Source organism: Oxyura jamaicensis, chromosome 21, assembly GCF_011077185.1.
Source record: "Oxyura jamaicensis isolate SHBP4307 breed ruddy duck chromosome 21, BPBGC_Ojam_1.0, whole genome shotgun sequence".
NCBI lineage: Eukaryota > Metazoa > Chordata > Aves > Anseriformes > Anatidae > Oxyura > Oxyura jamaicensis.
The window spans coordinates 7,159,209-7,179,881 of NC_048913.1; the positions used below are offsets into that span (position 1 = coordinate 7,159,209).

Genomic DNA, 20,673 nt, shown 5'->3' on the forward strand with positions numbered 1-20,673 from the left:
TGTGTGTGTGGCTTCCCCCCCACCCCCCAACAAAAACTTGATTGACTAATGTTTGTAGGTCCCGAGAGCCAGTAAAAGATCTGCTCTGATATCCAGAAAATTTTACAAGGGGCGGCAGGCTTAAAAGTGGTGGGAAGAAGCTGAGCCTGCCAGGATGTCAGAATGAGAAAGCCATCAGGAATGTGCCTCGGAGAACAGCTGCTTGTGGAGCCCTGGCAGAAACCTCCATGCAAGCTGCCTGGGAGCAAGTAGGGGGATTCAGAGATCACAGCTTGAGACAAGGGAAAGGTTCTCCTTATTTATTTATTTAGCTTTCCCTTTCTCTGCTTTCACCTCCCTCCCTTCTCCCAGTCTTGTCACGGTGAGGCCAGAACCCCTTGGAAAAAGAGAGAATCTGCCTCTGGTTTTTGCACTCCCTGGCACTTCAAGGCTCTTCCCATCCTCCCTAGCATGTCCTCATCACAGCTCACACAATGCAGGTTTTCTCTTACCCCATGAAGAGGTGTTACCTGAACTCTGCTCTTTCTTGAAATGCCTTTTTTTTTTTTTTCTTTTTGCAACGCCATTAACAACTTAATGTCCATCTACACAAGCAAGAGCAATTAGGAGTGGAATAGGAAAAACAAAACGGGGGAATCCACACATTCCAACATTTAGTAGCTTAGTTCCCTAAATTAGCCACTTTTCCCAGTCTCCATCTAACTGTGGTCCTGCACGTCTAGCAAATTAACACTATTACTGTTGAATACTCTGACAAGGCCTTTTGACCGTGGTCAAAGCTGGAAACAGCTTAAAGTTCACCAGATTTCCTTTCTGTCTCTTTTCAGGCAGACCACAAGGGATGATGGATTCAGGTAAAACCAGCACTTCCTGTGGGGAAGCTGGAGGGATGTAAGGATGCTGCGGTGCTGTGACTGGCTTAACTCTGGGAAAAGTCCTTAGCCAGGGAACATCCCAGGTGTGCGGGAGAAACATCCATGCCCTGACAGCTCAGGGAAAGCAGCAGAAACTTTTGGCACTTTTGGCTTCTGAGCAATCACATCAAGCTCATTACCGTGAGAACCACAGAACAACAACAACAAAAGCCTGTTTTGTTCTGGAGGAGCAGGTTAATTGTCTGTGTCCTTGCCACAAGCCTGGAGTACTTTCCCTCCTCTCTCTGCCCGCAATTCAACTGTTGGCTGTGTGTGCAGAGAGCCCTGTGCTTAGCCTGAAACCTAATCACACCAGCCACACGGAGGACGGACTGCTGGGGTCTCCATTTCACTTCTTTAACCCAGCACAATCCCCAATCCCTCCCCCTTTCCTTCCCTTTCCCCAAGGGACTCTATTATACCCCCCGATCTGTTCACACTCCTTATCCCTCTGCATGTTTGCACACACTGCTGACCCAGCCTTTATCTGGAAGACATAAGGGTCTCTGTGTGGAGTTCCCACAAGGGCTATTAATCGTGTAGATGTCAGCGTCCCCCGGCTCCAAACCCTCCCTTCCTTCTCCTCCCCTCTTTTTCCCTCCCCCCGCCCGTTTTGTACTCTCTGGAGATCGGGGAGGGCAAAAAGTTTTATGAAAATTCACACACAAAACTTGCAAACTTTGCAAAATATGATCTGCTCCCCTGGGCAAGGTTGGTAAATGGTGTGATTTCTCCTAAAACACCAAACACAAACATACACGCACGCTGCTTCCTCCTAGGCAAATGGAAGCAGAAAACAGAGAGCTAAACTCCTTGCCAAGTCAGGGAAAGTTTGGCTCCTAGTCCCAACCTGGATGGAAATCCTCCAGCTGGTACCTCTGCAACAGGCCAAATGCAAATGTTGTATCTGCAAATTCATGGGAACGTGGGAATCTACAGAACTGGATTTTTGCCTCAGATTCTTGTGAATGGGGCTCCAGAGAAGAGGTGCAACCAAATTTCCACCTTTCAGCTCCCTCCTCCCCGGTGCTGCCACCTCCTTCCCCGAGCTAAGCAAGAAGCTCTGCCACCAGGCTGACTCGCCACGCGCCGGTTCTCGTTCCTACCTGAACTCGGGCCTCGGTGAGCTTGGTTCTCTGAGCCAGCTCCTCTCTTGTGTAGATGTCTGGGTAGTGGGTCCTCTCGAAGGCCTTCTCCAGCTCCTCCAGCTGCTCAGCGGTGAAAGTGGTTCGGCTGCGGCGTTGCTTCCGCTTCAAAGGCAGGTCTGGTTCAGATTCAACATCGGAGCCTTCATCCAGCCTGTTGCCTGGGTGGGAAAGAAATAAGAAATTATGTTTGCATGGGTAAAAAGCAATAGGGAGGAAGGCTGTTGAAACAGTTAGGCATCGCAGTAATCTCAGTTCTGTAATGAAAGTGTCCATCAAAACAAATTCTCTCCCTGTGCAATATAGCTATCAGCTTGCTCCTGTAGTTTCCTTCTACTATTTTTTCCCCACATTGTAAGAAGACGATCTAACAAAATAAGATTTGTTTGCATGAATGGCATGGCTCAAAGTCCACAGTGGTTACAGTGAAAGAGCTTCCAGTTGTTGACTTATTTCAATAAATTTCCATTTTTAATTTGGAATGACTGTTTTAATAAGAGTTGCACATTTTACATTGAACATATGTAGAAACTGAAATGAGTGCACAAAGATTTCAACACATGATGCTTTGGCTTCCGCAGCTATTTTCCTCTTGTGTTTTTTCAAGTATTAGTGTTTGGTATTTACGTTTTTAAAGCACCTTGGGAGAAGTAGGTGGAACTTTTGCATTTGGGAAAAAATATCTCCTGCTCCCCTTCATCTCTGGGTTGGACTGCCCACAGGACACGGTTCTTCTCCTCTTACTTTGCAGATTTCAGGGGGCCTTTTACAGAAGGTCAGACTCTGTGAGCACTAAGGTGGACGAAAGTCCTCCACCTAGGTCTATTTGTTCACCCATTTCCTCCACCTTCCCTCGCCCTGGATCTCTGCCCTTCCCTTCTCCCTACCTTGAACCCCAGGCCACACCTATCCCCTTCTCAGTCCCTTTGCTTTTCTCTCTCCTCTGTAGCCAGCCGATGATGTACTTGTCTTAAATTAAGCCGGGCTTGCTGACAGCAAGTGCTGTTTGCAGGGCGCAGAAGGTGCTATCAAACGATAAACCCAAGAGGAGCTGGAATATGCCCAGTTCTGTTCCTTTTGCTATCCAGCGGTAAAGCAGAAGGCACTGTGTTGATTTACACCAAGGCTACAGCCAGACCCATGGATTTTAGATGGGAAGCGCTGAGCACGGCATTCCCAGTGTTTGCCAGAAGCCTCTCAGGGGACAAAGCTGCGGATTCAGAAATCTGTGCCCGAGGCAGCGAGGACAAAACTTTACGTCTGCCTTTGGGACAGTGAAAAAATGTGCCAAGGGATCACAGCACTAGAGAAGGAAGAACATAGTATATGGAGCCTTTCAGCTAGGTGAGAGAGCTGGCCTCACCTTAGGATCATAGAATCACTAAGGCTGGAAAAGACCTCCAAGATCATCTGGTCCAACCATCCCCTTACTGCCAATGTTACCCCCCCTTCCACTCATGAAAATAAAAAGCTCATTAAATGTGCAATATTATTTTTTTTAACCACGCTTGGCTTATCTTTCAGAATAATTGTACAAACATAAGACAGAGCTAAAACACCAGGCTCACAATTTTTTTTCCTTTTAGATAAACTTTTCCTAATTTGGGATCAGAAATGGGATTTACATATGCTCACCTTGACAATAAAGTTCCCTAAGGTTAGTAATAGTGCTTCGCAATATCTTTATGTTCAGGTCCTATGCTATCATCACCCACAGTCTGCCTTTTTCTTTTCAGAGCTGGGAACGACAGCTGTGACTTCCCCAACAGCTGCTCAGAAATGGTGGCAGTTTGAGGAGGAGGAGGCAAACATCCCACCGGAGCTCACTTCTTTATACCGAGAAGATCACAAAAAGCCACTGAATTCAGTTGCTACAATACAAAAATGCTTTTATTGTGTTGAGGCTTCACTATGAGGACGTGATGTCAGAACTGAGTAACTCGAGTTAAGCAACGCCATCACTTCAAAGCTCTGCCTTCTTCTAGCTCTGGCTTACCAATGCACAGCATCTTCAGACACACCTGCGTTGTTAGATCAAAACCCCTTTATTTCTCACTGAAGGCAGTGAAAAAAATTCACTGTTGACTTCAGGGGACCAGCTTCTGTCCAACGTTTTAAAGACAGTTTTAGTGTACGTAGTAGAAAACGGTTACTAAACTAGCTTTTGGTTATGTCCATTTTCAGGGAAGGTCTGGAATCTCAAGTGGTTAACAGGAACATCTGTACTTGACAATAACAGCCCTGCACATCTGCATCCCAGATGATTTGGTGCAGGTAGAAGCACATCTGGACCCCAGAGTACCATGCTGCACAGCAGCACATCTGGAAACCTACAGCATACAGTAAATTTCTTTAAGTTGATCACTTAAATCACCGACTATTATTGGTTTAATTACTACCTTCTCTGGTGATACGAAAAAAAGGGACAGAGGTGAGTTTTGGTCCAGAATGTGAGAGGGACAGTGTGAGGAGGGAAGGAAAATACACTAAGTTAAGTATCACCTATCTCTGAAGCAGAGCATGTTTCTTTATAGCTAACACACAATCCTATCGGGTTAACATACCTCACGGCAGCAGTGATGCTCTTTATCACAGGAGTTATCATTTGTGGCATGTTTCACACCTGGTGCAACAAAGGCCCAGCCTGGCTGGCAAGTACTATGGTGACAGCGATATCAAAGTGACTTTTTAAGATTTAACTCTCCTCCAGCCCACTTGATAGAGATGCTGTAACATCTGCTACGGCCCACCACTTGTTTGGTGCGACTGCTCACAACACACGTAACAAGGCTGGGATCCAGCACCTCCCCGGGTGAGGAAAGTCCACAAAATGACCTGCAACCCGTTTCATCTCCCACACTTTGCTCACTTTTTTTGCTGTGAAGGTCTGCAAGGGAAACAGGCAAACTTCCTGCAATAGCTTTATGCTCCTAATTAACTATCCCTGATTGGACCATAACGTTCTGGGAGAGGACAAGCAGTTGTCACCAGTAATACCCTGTCCTGTTCGCAGCAGCACCAGTGACTCTGCCGGCCGTCACCCTGGCTACAGGGCTAGAAAAGCCAAAACTCACACCATAATTTGATGTGACACTTTCTATCCGCAAGCCTCCCAGCAGCTCCCAGCTGGCATTATCTCCATTTTACAGCCGTGGCAGGGATGGCGGAAGTCACACACCTACGGTCACCCTGTGAGTCAGGAGCAAAGCTGGGAAAAAAAGCCACAGCTCCTCATGCCAAGTCCGAGGCTCCAACAACCCGACTACAAAGATGAAACCAAGAGAACAAGAAAAATCCCAGGGCATGTCTGGAAGCAGCTGGTCTTAGTACGATGCAGCTGCTGCTGTCAGACAGACTCACTAAATAATATAGAAAGTCTTTCGGCTGAGACGGGCTGCAGTAAGAGAGCCTATTATCTAGTCCATCCCCATCATCAGGGGACAGTCTCCTTTACCTGCCTAACGTGATTCAAAGATCGAACAGTTTTTTGTTTTGTTTTGTTTTGTTTTGTTTTTTCCATTCCTAAGTGGCTGAAATGTGCCAGGCAAACCATTGCCATAATCTCTACAAAATTTCTGTGCTAGGAGAAGGTTCACAGAGCTGCGAGAGTAACTCAAGGAAAACTCCCTTGCTAGGCAAGTCTGGGGGGATCCATCCAAAACCCGAACACTTCATTTCTTGCCACACATCCCTGTGTGAAAAGCAGATGGAACATAGCACTACCACCAGCACGAGCCGAGGGAGAATCCCCGTTTGCAGCCTCCAGCACAACCGGGCAATCACTGCAGCAGTAACAGCACGCGCTGGCAGTTACTCAGCACGGACAGCAGTGAACACCCTGTAAATAGGAAGGTGGAGAGATATCCGGCAGCAGCTTCTTGTGTGGCTTACCAATCACTTGTTGTGATGAAGGATGGGAAACAGCTAGCTGCCCGCTAGGCAGCTCCCCCAGGATGTCATACTGGCTGAAGACTGACAGAAAAGAATGGAGCAGAGGTGAATGGAGGAAAAAAATCTCATAGGAGGACGAGCCAGGGAAAAGTGAAAAAAAAAAAAAAAATAGTGTGCATTTTACAGGACACACTGATCCCAGTGCTGTATTTTCAGGAGCTATTTCATCTTTATTATTTAGCATAACTGTCTGGTAGCTCAGAAAGAAAAAAAAAAACAAACTGCTGCAACCTCTCTGCTTTGCAATACTTCTGGAAATAAACATAAACTTTAATATGGGAATGAAAATAAATTTGTAAGTGTGAAAGTTCCTAATTTCTTCCCTCTGTTCGGAGGGGGCTACACAAATGTATAGGCTCCTTCTCAGATCAGGCCCAGCATGGCCTGTGCCAGAGAGACCACACGAAGGGACTTGCTGAAGGTCTGTGTGGACCAAAGTCAAGTCCCACATCTCTAGGGAGGAGGAGCTGGGGAAAACCGAACAAACCAAAACGGTTCTTTCTCCCCATGGAATGAAGTGTGGCCGGGGCAGGGATGCAGGTGTGCCCTCAGGATGACATAGGAACAGTGACAAACATAAGCCTGGGCTTGTCCCAAGACCCATTCTAGCATGAGGAAATGTGTAAATTATGGCCCACAAACTCAACATTCCTGAATAATGCTGCTGCTTCGGGTTGGGGTACAATTAACATGAGCTGGGCAGAGCTCTTTGTAGGGGTTTGAAAGGAACAGAAGTGGACTGGGGCTTGAGGAAAGGAGCAAGGAAAACCCTCTGTAATTATGGTCTGAATTTGTCCTCCCTCTCCTCAGCCCCTTCCCTCTTCTACTTCCCTTCCTCCCCCTCTCTCTCCTCCACCTCCATTGACTGCTTCTGGGCGCTTCTTAGCCCTGGAGTTAAATTAATCAACAGGATTAGGCGGAATCGGCCACAACAAGACACTCCAGGCTCAGACTGAGCCCTTGATGCTCTGTAAGGACCTGCTGCCTTGCCTTGAAGCACCCTGGTGCCGTCTGGAGCGATTGGCAGACAGGACCAGACATGAAAACGCATTCATTAAAGTGGAGCTCGGATTTTGTTAGCAGGTAAAGGGGAATCACACATTCAGTATTTCTTCTCTCTTTGTCACCCTCTCTCTCTCATTTCCTCTCTCTTTCTCTCTTGCTTTCAGCTGCACCATCCTAAAAATTAAATGTATGTTGGAGGGGAGAGATGGTGAGGAGGAAGGGGATGGCTCTGCGGAGGGCTTTGCTTTGACTGCACCGCTTGTGCTGCAGTTGGCTTCAGCAAACTCGCCCAGGCACTGCTGGAGCAATGGTGATGCTCCGCAAAAGCGGGCTGGGGGGCGGCTGGCCGGGAAGGTAATGCAGCCACGGGGGAGCTTGGATTTAACGGTGCAAGAAAGGAAGGAAAATCTCTCTTTGAGGGCATTGTCGGGATCTGAGCACCTCACATTACAGCCCCACGCCAGGTCCCCCCGTTATTTACGAAGCTTTTCATCCACCAAAGCTGTTGGCTATGGCGTGCCAACAGCTACCCCTAATTACATACTTCAGATCACCTATTGCAACAGGACAGACAGAACCACACAGAATCACAGAATGTTAGGGATTGGAAGGGACCTTGAAAGATCATCTAGTCCAATCCCCAGAAGGTGTGATTCTGCCCAGTGCATCTATAGCAGAGCCTCTGGGTAGAGCAAAGTCAGATGAGGACGTGGCAGAGGGCTCTGCTGTTGTTCTTAGCCAAGGCACATCTGTTGGAGCAGTGCACACCCCTCAGAAGCACGCTACCATCCAGGTGGGATACCAAGGACCAGCAAGACGCAGCCATTTATTCAGAGCATGTCCCCTGCACTGCACCTGCAGTCAACAGCTTCAAAAGCAAGAGCTGAAACTCTCCCTGACTTCTTAGCATCTGCCTTTCCCTCTGGCAGAAAGCAAACAAAACCCATCAAAATGCAAACAAGACTACGGAAAGCCTGAAAGAGGGAGACACAGTGGTAGCATCACAGACACGGAATTGCATTGCCTAGATTTTTCTTCCTAATGTGAAAACCAGAACAGCCTTTTCTCTCTCTTCTTGGGAAAGGATGAAGTCTTGAGCTCACAATGAGAAAAAGATACGTATTTGTGTGCAGAATGAGCCCCACTCACCTCCAAGCCTATTCAACAGCAAGTGGAACTGCAAAGAGGGGACAGAGGTGTTTCAAATTCATCTCTCATCCCCTCTCCCCTGTCCAAGCGCATTCCCAGATAAAAAAATAATAAAATAAAATAAAATAAAATAAAATAAAATAAAATAAAATAAAATAAAATAAAATAAAATAAAATAATAGACACAGCCCATACAATAAGCCTTGGGTTTCCCCCTCCTTCCCCTTTCCAACCAGTAAACTCTCCATTCTGCAGCGTTTGCTCATGCCTGTGCGGCTGTATTACAGTTTAACATAGTTTAGAGGGCTGTGGTGTGGAGCAGAGGCAGAAAACGAATCACATAATAGTTGATATGCGTTTTAATCAAGTAATTCGGCCCAAGCAGAATGATAGTGCCTGTTGGTGGGGTGCCCTTGAATACCAAACAGACTGGGTAGCAGGCCTAGGAAAATGAAAAAGTCATTTACAGCTCAGCTGGGGACTGCAGTGTTCAGCAAAGCATTAGTGTGGGGGCCTTAGGAGATAAAGGTTTGGGTATTTTTCTTTTTTTTCTTTTTTTTCTTTTCTTTTTTTTCTTTTTTTTTTTTTTTTTATTCAGGCACTGAACTGGCCAGCTGTAACCAAAGCACAGACTGAGGTAATGCCCATGATGGGCTGTACAACTTAGAAATAACACAGCGGAGCTGATGCGCTCAAACAGGGGTGCAGGGAGAGAGAGGCAGAGTGTATGCCCTGGGGGAACACGGAAAGGTAAAGGTCAAAGTCAGAGGTGTTTCACAGCTAGGTAATTCCCTCATCGTGTCAAGATCTCTTCGGAATAAGCATGGTCTTATGCGGAAGGAGGAGGCGCAGGAAGGATGGAGAGAGGAATGCTGGAGGTTTCACAGACGAAGAGGGAGCACATGTAAAAGGCACCCAGGCGTGCACCCCTCCTGTAGTGTCTGAGGGGACACAGCCAGCCAGCAGGACAGCCCCAGTGAGAACCACACCACCTATTCTGGCTTGGAGCTAGCGGACTGACTTCCTTCATGCCTCAATCCCAGGGATTCAGCCTGGAGGAGCCCCACATTCATGTGTGGGGCTTGAGGACAAGACCTGGGTCAGTCTGGCAAGCTTCACCTGGTTCTGGCTGTCCTACTACCCCAAGCACTCTGCCCGAAGTTACTTTCCTCCCAGCTCTTCAAGAATTTGACTCATAACTCAGCCTGGTTCGGGGCCTTTAAGAAAACTCTTATATGAGAGTATCTCACCTGGCACTTGACCATGAAATACATACATGCCTCTAAACAAACTTCTCCTTGGTCAGGGTGCTTAGGATGCACAGGGGTCCAGAATTCACCTCCATTTGCCATTATAACTTGTCTGCATCTCCTTGAACAAGTAGCCTCTGGGCTCAGATTCAGCCAGGTTTTTAGGAATAACTACAAGTAGAGTGCTGCAGGACTTTGGAAAGAAGAAGCTAGAGGACTCGTTTTCCTTGGGAGAGTCATCTATTACTTGCATCTTGCCAAGGTGAGGACTTGCGTGGAGAAAGGATGCAGCCAAAGGATGCAGCTCTCCTCTGCACTGCTCTTGGTGCAGCTGTCCCAGGCAGCCTGCTCAGGCTGGGAATATAACTTCCAGCTCTGAGTCCAAGGTAAACTAGATGAGGGCTTTTCCAGCCCCACGGAGGAGCAGGAATTGCATCCCTAACCATTTGCTCATTCCTAATCCGTGCCACGCATACAGACGAAGCACACTCCTTTGCTGACACCAGTGCAGCTCTGGTAAAAGCCAGGAGCTGTACTCCTTTATCTCGGGGGGGAGGGATCTGGCCCCGGAGGCTCCATCTACTCTGCATGTGAAAGTCGTAAGAGACATCAGGGCCCCAGCAAACCCCACTGCAAACCAGGGCCTGGCAGCCAAGGTACCAGCTGTGGTGCCCCCACGCAAGGACGCACGGTCACAAAAAAACACAACATACTCTGAGCAGTGAACAAAACCAAATCATCCAGAACATTTGGAGAAAGATAGGGAGGGAGGCAGGGAGAAAGAGAGCCTATGTCTACAACAGCCTTTGTTAATTCCCAGCACTGGTCTGAACATAAACAGATGGAATATCCATCAACTCCAGTCGTCTTTTCTTTTCTTTCAACTTTTTTTCTAGTTCTCGCCTCCCTGCCCCCTCCACCCCTAACACTCTTTCTTCTGGCTTTTGTTTGGCCTTTTAAAGAACCCCGAGGTAATGAGGCCTGCCCCAACTCCCCAGCACATCTGTGAAGTCCATAAAAGGCCCCTTTTTCACTTCAATATTCATAGCCGCGTGTTTGTAGCCGGCGCAGGATCCAGCGGAGGGCTGCACGAGAGAGTCTGCAGGGGCTTGCTGGCTCCTCTACTTGAATTGAAATGATGCAGTCAGAGAGGCATCAATAGCGCTCCCGAAAATGGGAAGCAAAGGGAAACCAGCTGGGATACAGGGGAAAGGAGGAGAAGAAAAGGTCTGATCGCTTTTTCTGGAGTTTTCCCTTATTTGGCTTTCTTCCCTTTTTAGCATCATCTTTCCAGTTCCCTTAAAAAAATTTCTCGCAGACGTACAGAAGTCGATGGAGCAGCACAAACACGTCCTGGTCGAGGGGCTGAGCCGCAGAGAGTTGCACGGGGGTGCCCGGGGTGCTGGAAGCCTGCTAGCATTAAGGATGGGAGAGCTGATCCTGCCTTGACTTACCTATCAAAGAAGCAAGCAAACCCAGGCCAGATCCCTGGGCCTGCAGCACAGGAAGCCAGGCTGGGCAAGGAGGGCTGGCACACAGGTACATGGGGCTGAGGAAAGCTCCCGAACCCAGACCCAAGGGAGAAAACGCACCCATTTCGCTTAGCACCCTGTGTCCTGCTTCAGCCCTGCTCCTGGCAGAGGTACCCGGGCTAAGTACTAATACTGTTTATTCCATGCCTTGGCTGGGGGGCAAGGAGATGAAAGGACATGCTGGTGGTGCCCAGCTGGCTGTAATCCCACCCTGTGCTGCACCCATGCTGCTTTTCCCCCAGCAGCAAGAGTACACAACATCACAGCCACTGTAATGAGGGGGGGAACCTCCAGGAGCCCGCTGCACCAGCCTGACTCCTCATTCTCTGCACAATACAATACCTGACCCCTCCCTGCATGCGCTCCAACCACCCTCTGAGGGTGCCCGGAGGTACAAGCACCACAATAGAAAAGGGACTGTGCTACCCAAACACCTTCAGGAAACAACACTCAGATCCACAGGAGCGAGACGCTGAATGGAGCCCAGCCAGATGACTAGCACCTCCAGGCAGCTTTTGCCCTTACACCTTGGTTCTGATACTGGGAATCTGTGCCTTTCTCCCAGCCCCAAGCCCTCATCCTTAATCGAATCCGGTGCTTTTTCCTTAGAATTTTCCCCAGCGCCAGCTGAGCAAGAAGCACCACTCTAATGCCTCAGCCACTGGTGGTATCTACAGCAAAATTTACCTTCCTCCAGCACAGGAGTGTAATCTACTTGGCGCAGCACACTCAGCGCATCACTCGTGCACAGACGTGCTATCTTTGGTACCCAGCATCCTAGTGAGGTGCACAAACCCAGGTTTCACAGATGCTTGTCTGGGACAACCTCTGATCCTCCTGACTTTGTCCCAGTACCCCTCTTGCCGTGCTGCCACCCTTCCTGTTACAGTCCTGGGCCCCACGCACTCTGCCAGCACATCTCAATCTCAGCTGTTGGCTGCCTTGCTATTCTTGCCATGGGGTCCCTGCACAGCTCTGTTACTGCTCCTCTATCCCCGTTGGTGACAAGTTCTTTCATTTTCATCCTCGACCCCCGTACAGCTCTGCCAGTGGCCCTTAATCTTGTCCTGTAGTTCCTGTGCTGTTCCAGCTCTGGGCCTCCCTGGCTGGATACATCGAGTTAAAGACCTTTCAATATAAGACTCTTTCAGGAAAGATAAACAAATTTAACCTCATAAACCTTTCCCAACCCTGAAAAACCAGCCTGTGAGAATGAGGCACCAGAGACCACTTAACCACACATGAGAAACACATTCCTCCTGCTGTTTGCAAGCCCTGCTTCATTTATCTGAATGTCAGAGCGACTGCCTGAAGCCAAGAGGTGTGTGAGAGTGGGCACGAGCAGCCACTTTGCTTCCTTTACTTTGTCTTCTACCGCGTCTGTGGAAGCAGAGGGAAGCAGTAAGAGTCATTAAGGCAGGTGTCTCAGGAGAATATCTGATTCTTTTTCGCCTCTTCTGCTTCCTTCCCTTTCTCGTGCCCTTATGCTTTATGCATACTGACGGCATGCATACACATCCTCTCTTGCTCCACCGCTTCCACTTGCTTCCCTGGTCTCTCTGCTGTGCTCCTGCTGGCTCCTCAGTCTTTCTCTCTCTATTTATAACCCTCCCCTGCCTACTTTTCTCCCAACGCACACAAACACTCACAGCTTTACATTAATTTCAGCCCACGGAGAAAACTCCAAAGCGCACGAACGTTAACAGCTCCAGGAGAAAAAGGCCCACAAGCAGAGCGTGCCCCTCGTCAGGTTGGCCAACAGCAACTTTGGCTGCCGCCGAAAATGTGTTGAGAAGCTGGACTGTGACATTTGCCTGCAATTGAACCCCTCTGCTTGTCTCTGCTGCTCTCTGCTAGCTGAGCTGGGAGAAGAAAGGGAAGAAAGAAAAGCATAGGGAGGAGAGAATGCAAGTGACAGAAAGAAGGATTGAATGAAGGAGTGAAAAGAAAGAAAGATATCCCTGCGCCGCTTGGTCCTTTATCAGCCCTGTCATCTGGTGCAGGGCCCTGCACTCATTGTCTCACCTTGGACAAAACAAAAAGGCGTTTTTGTGCAGATTCCTTTAGAGCTGCCAGAGCCCGCACCTTAGGGGGTCGCTCAAGGCTGAATGTGCAGCTGACAGCCCTGTGCAGCCCGATGTGATATCAATAAACTCCGACACGTCAACTCTTCAGCACAGCTCATGTGGAAGGTACGGCTTGAATATTAAAACCTCCAGCGGCCGGGAAATAAGCTTGGGGTGGAGAGAGGGGAGGAGGTGGCTCAGAGCAAGATGAGGTTGGCAAACGAGGGGGCAGTGTTAGCAAAAGCTAGGGGCAAGGCTGCCAAAAAAATCACCATTACAGATCTGCTACCTGCTGTCTGTGTAACTGCTCAGTGTCTTTGCTCTTCTTCTTGACCACTGGTGAGGACAAGAGGCACACGGGCTTGTGAGATGGCTTCCACTACAGATCCTGGGACAGGGATTCTCTGCTGGGAACCGAGCTGGGCAGGAGTCCAGCAGCCAAAAGAGAACCTGAGCTCACCTGCTCACTATTCTGCCCTGCCTCTTGCTTGGTGGACATTTGCTTCATTCATGTGTGTACAAGGGAGCAAATAGCCCGCCTCTGTGCACACTGCTCTTTGTCACACGATGCTGCTCCAAGGCAAAGACCGGTGACAAGGTCCCAGCTGAGCTGCTGGCAAAGCTTCCAGCCCAGAGCGACAAGTGCCTGTTTTGCCAGTGGGATCCTGAAGCATGGTAACAACTTTTTGCCACTTCTGACACCATAACAATAAGCCTTCCAGAGGAGCAGGAACAGCAACATGACAGAAAGTACTGGTGCTCATTCGTGCCTGCTAGCACTGGCTGCAAAACATTCCCTATGGATGCTTTCCACCACTAGGTTCCAGAGTGAACACACCCAGCTGAAACAGCGGAGGCAACTCACTCCACGGAAATCAAGCGTGTTAAGCTCAGAGGCAGGCGAGGCTCTCTGAAGACTACATAATAGCCACAGCCTCTATTTCAGCTCAGATGACAGCTCTGAAGTTGTAATTTTGACACAAAGGTTAGAACATATTTTTCCTGAATTAAATACTTGGAGCTCCCCTTGGGAGAGGGGAACAATCCCACCAGCAGGAGCAGAGCATGTGCCGAGGATGTCCTTCAGTCCTGACAAAGGCAAGACACAACTGCTGCATGAGGCCATGACCAAGACAGAACAGTAAGTTTCAAAGCCCAGCTCTACAGAGGAGCTTTACTGGGAGGTAGATAACTATAGATGCATAATATTCTGTGTTTTTTTATCTGCCAAGAATTCCTCAGGATACATGACTTCATTCTTCAGCTATTTTAAAATGTAACAAGGGATCTTTCAAGGGCTTGTGATGATCTCTTTCCCTCTCGGATTGTGATTCTATGAGGCAACTGTGCCCTGACAGACACACAGCATAAGCTGAAACCCTTCACGACTGCTTCTTGCTTAGGAATTCAAGATGAGGAACAAAGTCAAAAACATTTCCCACCACCGTTAAAGCAGAAAGATGTGTTCAGCAGAGCTCTGCTCTTACAGATGGAGAGACTGAACATGTGCAGAACACTGCTTTTGCCTGTCAGTCACTGACGGGGACAGGTACATTTGTCACTAGATCTATTTTGGTTAGAACAGTGCAGATCTTGAGATTTTCAGTTCAACAGCCAAATTCCCCAAATGCAGGGAGGTGGTGTGATCCAGGATAACCTGAAGTAACATCTGTTTGACCGGACTTTTTTGTCTGATGGTTTGTTTTGTTGGGGGTGTGTGTTGTTTTAAAATCTTTTGTTTACTTTTCTTTTTTTTAAAAAAAAAAAAAAAAAAAAAAAAGAAGAAGAAAAGAAAACAGGTAGTCAAAACAACTCAGCTAACCTGAAATGAAAAACTTCAGTTCAATGTTGACCACGTGCCCTTTGACAGTTCCAGAAGTTAAGGCAGCCAAGCCTTGCCCTGCTGTTTAGAGACACAGAAACCTACTCGAAAACCAAGCAGTGAAGGGGTACAACAAGGAAGTTCTCACCCTCAGCTTGAACAGGCACACCAAGTGCACAAACAGCCACAAGAAAAATATTTTTCCAGCTACTGAGGAGCCCGCATGAGAATCACCCACCCTCCAAGGGCCTTGGTAATATGTAAGTTAGTTCCACGCCACGTAATTTTGAAAGCTGAGCACTGACCATGCAAAAGCCTAACCCCTTTCATCCACCCCTTCTTCCCAACCAAATTTTACAGACCAGAGAAAATTAGCTGGAATGTTTAATGAACCTTTTGATATTCATACTTCTTCAGCTGGTAAATAATTTCATTCTGCACGCTGAGGACATTCAGGGTGCAAGCATGGAGATTTTCCTCTTGGGATCGAGCAAGCTGGCTTAGCTAAATTAAGAAATTACCTCCCCTGAAATTTGAAACACTTCAAAAATGCAGTTGCCTGCATTGTCCAGATTCTCTGTGTTTTGGGGTGTAAAGCATTAACTGTTACTTGTATTTCTGTAGTTCCTACAGCCCATTCCTAGGGTTAGGTGGGAATTTTGCACTGTACTGAAGCAAATACGGACAAATGATGGCAGAAGGACCTGACAAGGGAAATAGATGGTGGAAATTCATTTTACAGGTCTAAGTCAAGACTAGAAATAAAACATGGATGTCCTGGCTAGGTGCACCTGGCAGCTGCTAGGTGCATTGATTGGGGTGTTATAATCTAAAAAAATATGAAACAATTCATGGGTTGGTCCAATTCCTCACACCTCGCCAGATGCACTGCATAACCCCTCCTATATCAAGCCTCAAACTCCTGCTTCGGTGAAAACACACCTTTTTGAAAGACACCGCTTTGCTGAATATCACCTACAGCTCTAACACATTATTCACGTAATTGATTAGCCAGCCCTTCTTACTTCAACTCTTCCCCTCCATGCCTAAAGATTCCTATTTCATGCTTCAAAAAACCCAGACAGACCAAGCTCTTGGGCTGCACGAGTTTGCTGGACAGCCCCATTGCTGTCAGCAGCAGCAGCAAGGCAGACCCTGCTGCTAAACAGCGAGCAGAGCGCTCAGATGCCATCTAGCAAATCCAACTGGTCAGCAAAGGTCTGAACTCAGAGGTGCCCTTTGAGAGCAGGAGTGTTGGTTTGTTTTGGTGGATGTTTCCTACCCAGACAAGCCAAGAGTAAGACAACTTCCTCCACAATGCAAAATAAACCATGCGATAGGGCAGTCAGCAGGGTAAGCAACAGACCCAAACATGAAACCTCACTAAAACGCGTGCTGAAGAGCTGGACCATACTGCCAGGATATTAATTTTAACCCTGGACATGACGTGGTTTCGAGGAGAAACCCCACCGGGATATTCAATCACTGGGCTCCGATCGGCAGCAGCAGGAGCCAGCCCCGTTCTGGGAATGGCGGGGCTGCCCCGGGTCACGTAGCCACCGCTCCACTCCCCACTGCGAGGGGCCCCAGCGCTGGATATTTGCAACCGGCTTTAGCGTCACAGTGGGAGCTGGAGAGGACTTACCAGCCCTTTGTGCTGGATACGCTTTTCGGTCCAATGCTGCCAGCGCTATCGCTATTAGAAATGCCACCAGAATACAGGATAGATTTTCCACTCCCTTCTCATCCATTATCTTATCTGTCTGTATTGTCCCCGGTTTGGTATTGGGCTCAGGGACAGCTGACACACACACAGACACAACTCAAGAAGTTCCAGCAAGCCTTGAACCTCGTCGCATGGGCCATGACAGGGTCTTTTGAAGGCACGCTTTGCACACTGTGTCTCTGCGATCTGCGCGAGATGCTGATATTTCTGGGAACGACTTTCAAAGCGCAGCACATGCCCCATACCTACTACGTATTAGGTGGAGGCACCCATCTCAACCCAGCGGAGACCGACCGCTCCCTTTGTACCTAAGAACAATCTTTCCCCTCGTTGATTATGAAAGATTTTGCCTCGTGCTGACTCCGTGGGAGCACGGAGTGTGGTACCTGCTCCACAAGCCAGGGTCAGCCAAACCGGGCATGCATGCCCTCTGAGAGCTGGGACAAAAACATTTGTGCAATGCTTAAGTTCCTTTAGTTTGTAACAACCGGCCAAAGCCAGCCTTAGAAAAACAGTAGGAGCGGTACAGATTTTTCTTTACTGCAAGTGTAATCTAACATTTATATTATTTTGGTTTTCTGCAGAAATTCCCTTGGATCAACTTCATACCCAGAAGACAGAAATGTTTCCCTCACAAAAATTGATGTTTCCATCAAAAATATGTACAAACTAGATCAGGTGCATACTTTGGTATATAAAAAAGTGCCTGTATTTATAAAAATAAGAATTTTAGCGATAGAAATAATATTTAGATTTAAAATATTTTTGTAGCCCATAGTAATGATAACAAATTATAAGGAATTATTTAAGTGTAACAGCTTTCACTAAACCGAAGTTACATTCTTTAAATTGGAGTCCATTCTAAACACTTAGATTTCAAAGTTTTTGTTGATGGCACTCAAGATTATTTCCCAAACCTGCACAATGTCACCCTCTGCTGACGCATTCAAATATAAGTTTTTATAAATAAAAAAAAAAGAGAGAGAGAGAGAGAGATAAGCGGTCAATTTAATCCATAATCCTGTCTCTGACAGTTCCCAATGGCCGATACTTCCTGGCCGAGGCATCGGTACCCTGTAATTATCTCCTACACCCTTCGCTCAGCGGAGGCGATGGTGATCTGCCCAATGCCAGTGAACTCATAGCTGACTTGCACAAAAATCTAGATCAGCTTCTTCATTAAAAATAGTCATGCAGTGCATAGGATCCACCTGGGGCAGTGTCTAAAAGTTCAGCTTCTATCTAAGGCTGGGCTGGAACAAGTCTCTCATGAACCACACAGAAATCAACATATGAAAGATACTTACATTGATAAAAAGAGAAGAAAAATCCATAAACACTTCGTTCCTTGATGGCAAGATTCTGCTATGAGAATTGAGAGTCTAAGACGAATTAGAAGCCAGCTAATTAAGGCCATTAATAACTATTATTTGCTAGAAAAAAATTATATTCATGAGACAAGGCCGGAGTCCCCTTTTCCACCTTCACCCTGCGTTGTCTCACTGTGCAGAGGCACTTAGCCACTTGGTTTAACATTCTGTCTGCTCACATGCACACAAAAAGCACTGATTTAACACCATTCTCTCAGCACTTTCCAAGCCCTGTGCCATAAGCTTTAATTTGAGATAGAAATTAAACTCAAATGTTTTCATCTGGTACTTCCCGGGTCCAAAGAGCCAGGTAGATTTAAATACAGCAATACCTACAACTTACTAGCAAGGCATGCACCAAAATAAAGACTGTGACAAGTGGGGTAAGGCCAATATTTACCATATACCAATAACGTTTGGGCCTTTTAATATGCTATGCATGATACCTAAGGGGGATGACACCTAAATCTGAACTGCTTAATGTCGTGCAAAAAAGGCTGCACCTACAGTTTCCATCTCACATCCCCATCCCCAGGGCATTCCTCATAGGCACTGACGATAAAGACAACGTAAAGGAGGCAAGATATTTTGCTGTGCTCCAAATGACCATGAGAGGGGAGATGTGGAGATTAGAAACTGTGCTGGGGGAAGTGTGAGCCCTGCATCCACCTGGATGACAGCATTTTTCTCTGGTCAGACTGTTCGTTTGGTGAAAACTGCCTCCTCCTACTCCTTCTGCCCATCACTGCTCTCTCCTAAGCCAGGGATAACAAAATAACAGAGCTCACAAAGAAGCCTAGGAGGTTTTTTTGTTTGTTTGTTTTGTTTTCCTAACCCCTCAGAAACCCTAACTTCCTCTGAAACCAACCCAACAACAGCTCAGCTGGTCTTCCCTTTATTATTGTTGGAGAGATTTCCTCCAGCCCCTCCCTCCCTATGGATCTGCTGCTAATAAGAACCGTGTAAGTTTGCTGTACACCTGCCAGATAGTCAGATGGGCCTAGGAGCCAGCTCATGCGGTGGTTGTTTTTCCTGGAAGAGAGAGGCTGCAAAGGCAGGGAGTGCTGCAACACCAGGGCTGGCAAACACAGGAGGCACCCGCACACCTCACAGCACCGCACTGGGAGCAAGAATAAAAGGGTTGGAGGAGAACAGAAGCACACAGGAACGTCAGCCCTCGGTAAGCAACACCCTCAGAGGCTGTTAAAAAGCAAACCCTGCCTCAGTGATGTGCTTGGCAGCGAGAGGAGTTCGGCAGAGGCTGACCTTAGCACGGGACTTGCTGCACGTTCCTCTTATCGCACTCACCCTTGCCCAGCGCGGACATTTGGCCTGAGCGCAGCTGCACACATGGGGCTGTGCTGACACATCAGAGCCTTCAGGGAGCAGAGCCAGGCATGGAGCAGGGTTAGCACCGGCCACTGGAAGGACCCTCACCTTGCCGAGGCTGCAGCAGGGCGCTGGGTCCCTGCTGGCCCTGGAGATGCTGGGGCAGTATCACCCAGACTGGCCGGCCATGCTAGAACATGCAGGCTTGTGAGGCTGCCCTGGTGGCCCACAATGCTGCAGCTGTCCTGACTGACCAGCCACAGCTGGCTAATTACCCAGATTAGGGCTACTTGACTGATTAATTACCTAGAACAGGGCTGGTCAAAGAGTAGCCTGCCAGGCTCTGCTCAGTGCACCTCAGCCTGGACACTGTGCTCGCTGGGGCCTGGAAGGTGCTGAGGGGGTAGAAGACACTTCATTTTCCCCTCAGCCAAAAGAAGGGAGGTCGCTGCCTTGCCTCCTGTCTAGCTTGAAGGTCTTGAGTGCCTGAGGCATCTGTTTGCTGTGGGGGAGCAGAGGGTGGCTGCACATGTGGGAGGGACTTGGGAATCCCTGGGGTTTGGGGGAGAAGATCTGAGAAATTATTCAAGAAGAGTGAAAGAGAGGAGAGAAGAGGCTGGATGGTGTTCAGGGAGCAAGAAGGACAAGCAGTTATAATCAGGGTGGGTTACACAGGTCCCACAGGAGGAGGAGAATTTTGATGTCTCCCTGAAGAGAGAGGTGCTGGCTTGCAGAGAAGGTGGATTTAGCAGCATAACTCTGAACAACCAAGAAAACTTAACACCAAGAAAAAAAAAAAAAAAAAAAAAAGACTTAGTAGGTCATTTCTTGCACATGTCCATCAGCCCGAGGCTGTTCTTGCTAGTGAGAGTTTTTCCTTCAAAAGCTGATAGTTCCGTTTAAGTCCCAGTGCTTTCCCTAGTGTCCAAATGCCACAAGAGAGGGAAATCCAGGACTTCACTAACCACTAAGTCCTAAAATCCTTTTTTTTTTTTTTTTTTTTTTTTTTTTTTCTTTTCCTTCCCATCGCTGTCCCTATTTCTTTTGATTCAGAAAAAACTTCTGAAGTTGAGTGGACCAAATACGAGGGCGTTTACTCAACGCTCAATTCAGATGTCACAGGGGGTAAATCTCCATAATGCCAGCTGGCGCTTGCTTGAGTGAGCAGTCATTACTTTCTAAGTCAGCTGCCCAGGAAAATCTGCACCAGGCCTGCAGGAGGTGGCCCTGGTCAGTCTGAAGTGGTAAAGGAGCAAGTCTGCCATTGAGGAGAACGGGGCTTAGGTGCCTACACCTTCACAGACTTAAAAAATCTGATATAATCTTAAAAAAAAGTGTAGTTTCTGTTTTTGCCAGCTGTAAAGCATGGGGTGCAGCACAGTCTGCAGGGGAAGGCAGTTTGCAATACTCTGGT

General features: G+C 47.7%; 1 protein-coding gene across 2 annotated transcripts in view; it reads right to left on the bottom strand.

Annotated features, from left to right (window-relative positions):
• PAX7 (paired box 7) overlaps positions 1-20,673 on the bottom strand; it is a 103,081-nt gene that overhangs the window by 52,327 nt on the left and 30,081 nt on the right. For both annotated transcript variants that reach the window (XM_035344833.1, XM_035344831.1), the window contains exon 6: positions 2,021-2,220. In XM_035344833.1, the coding sequence (XP_035200724.1) occupies positions 2,021-2,220 (200 nt within the window). The remainder of the gene's footprint in view (positions 1-2,020; positions 2,221-20,673) is intronic.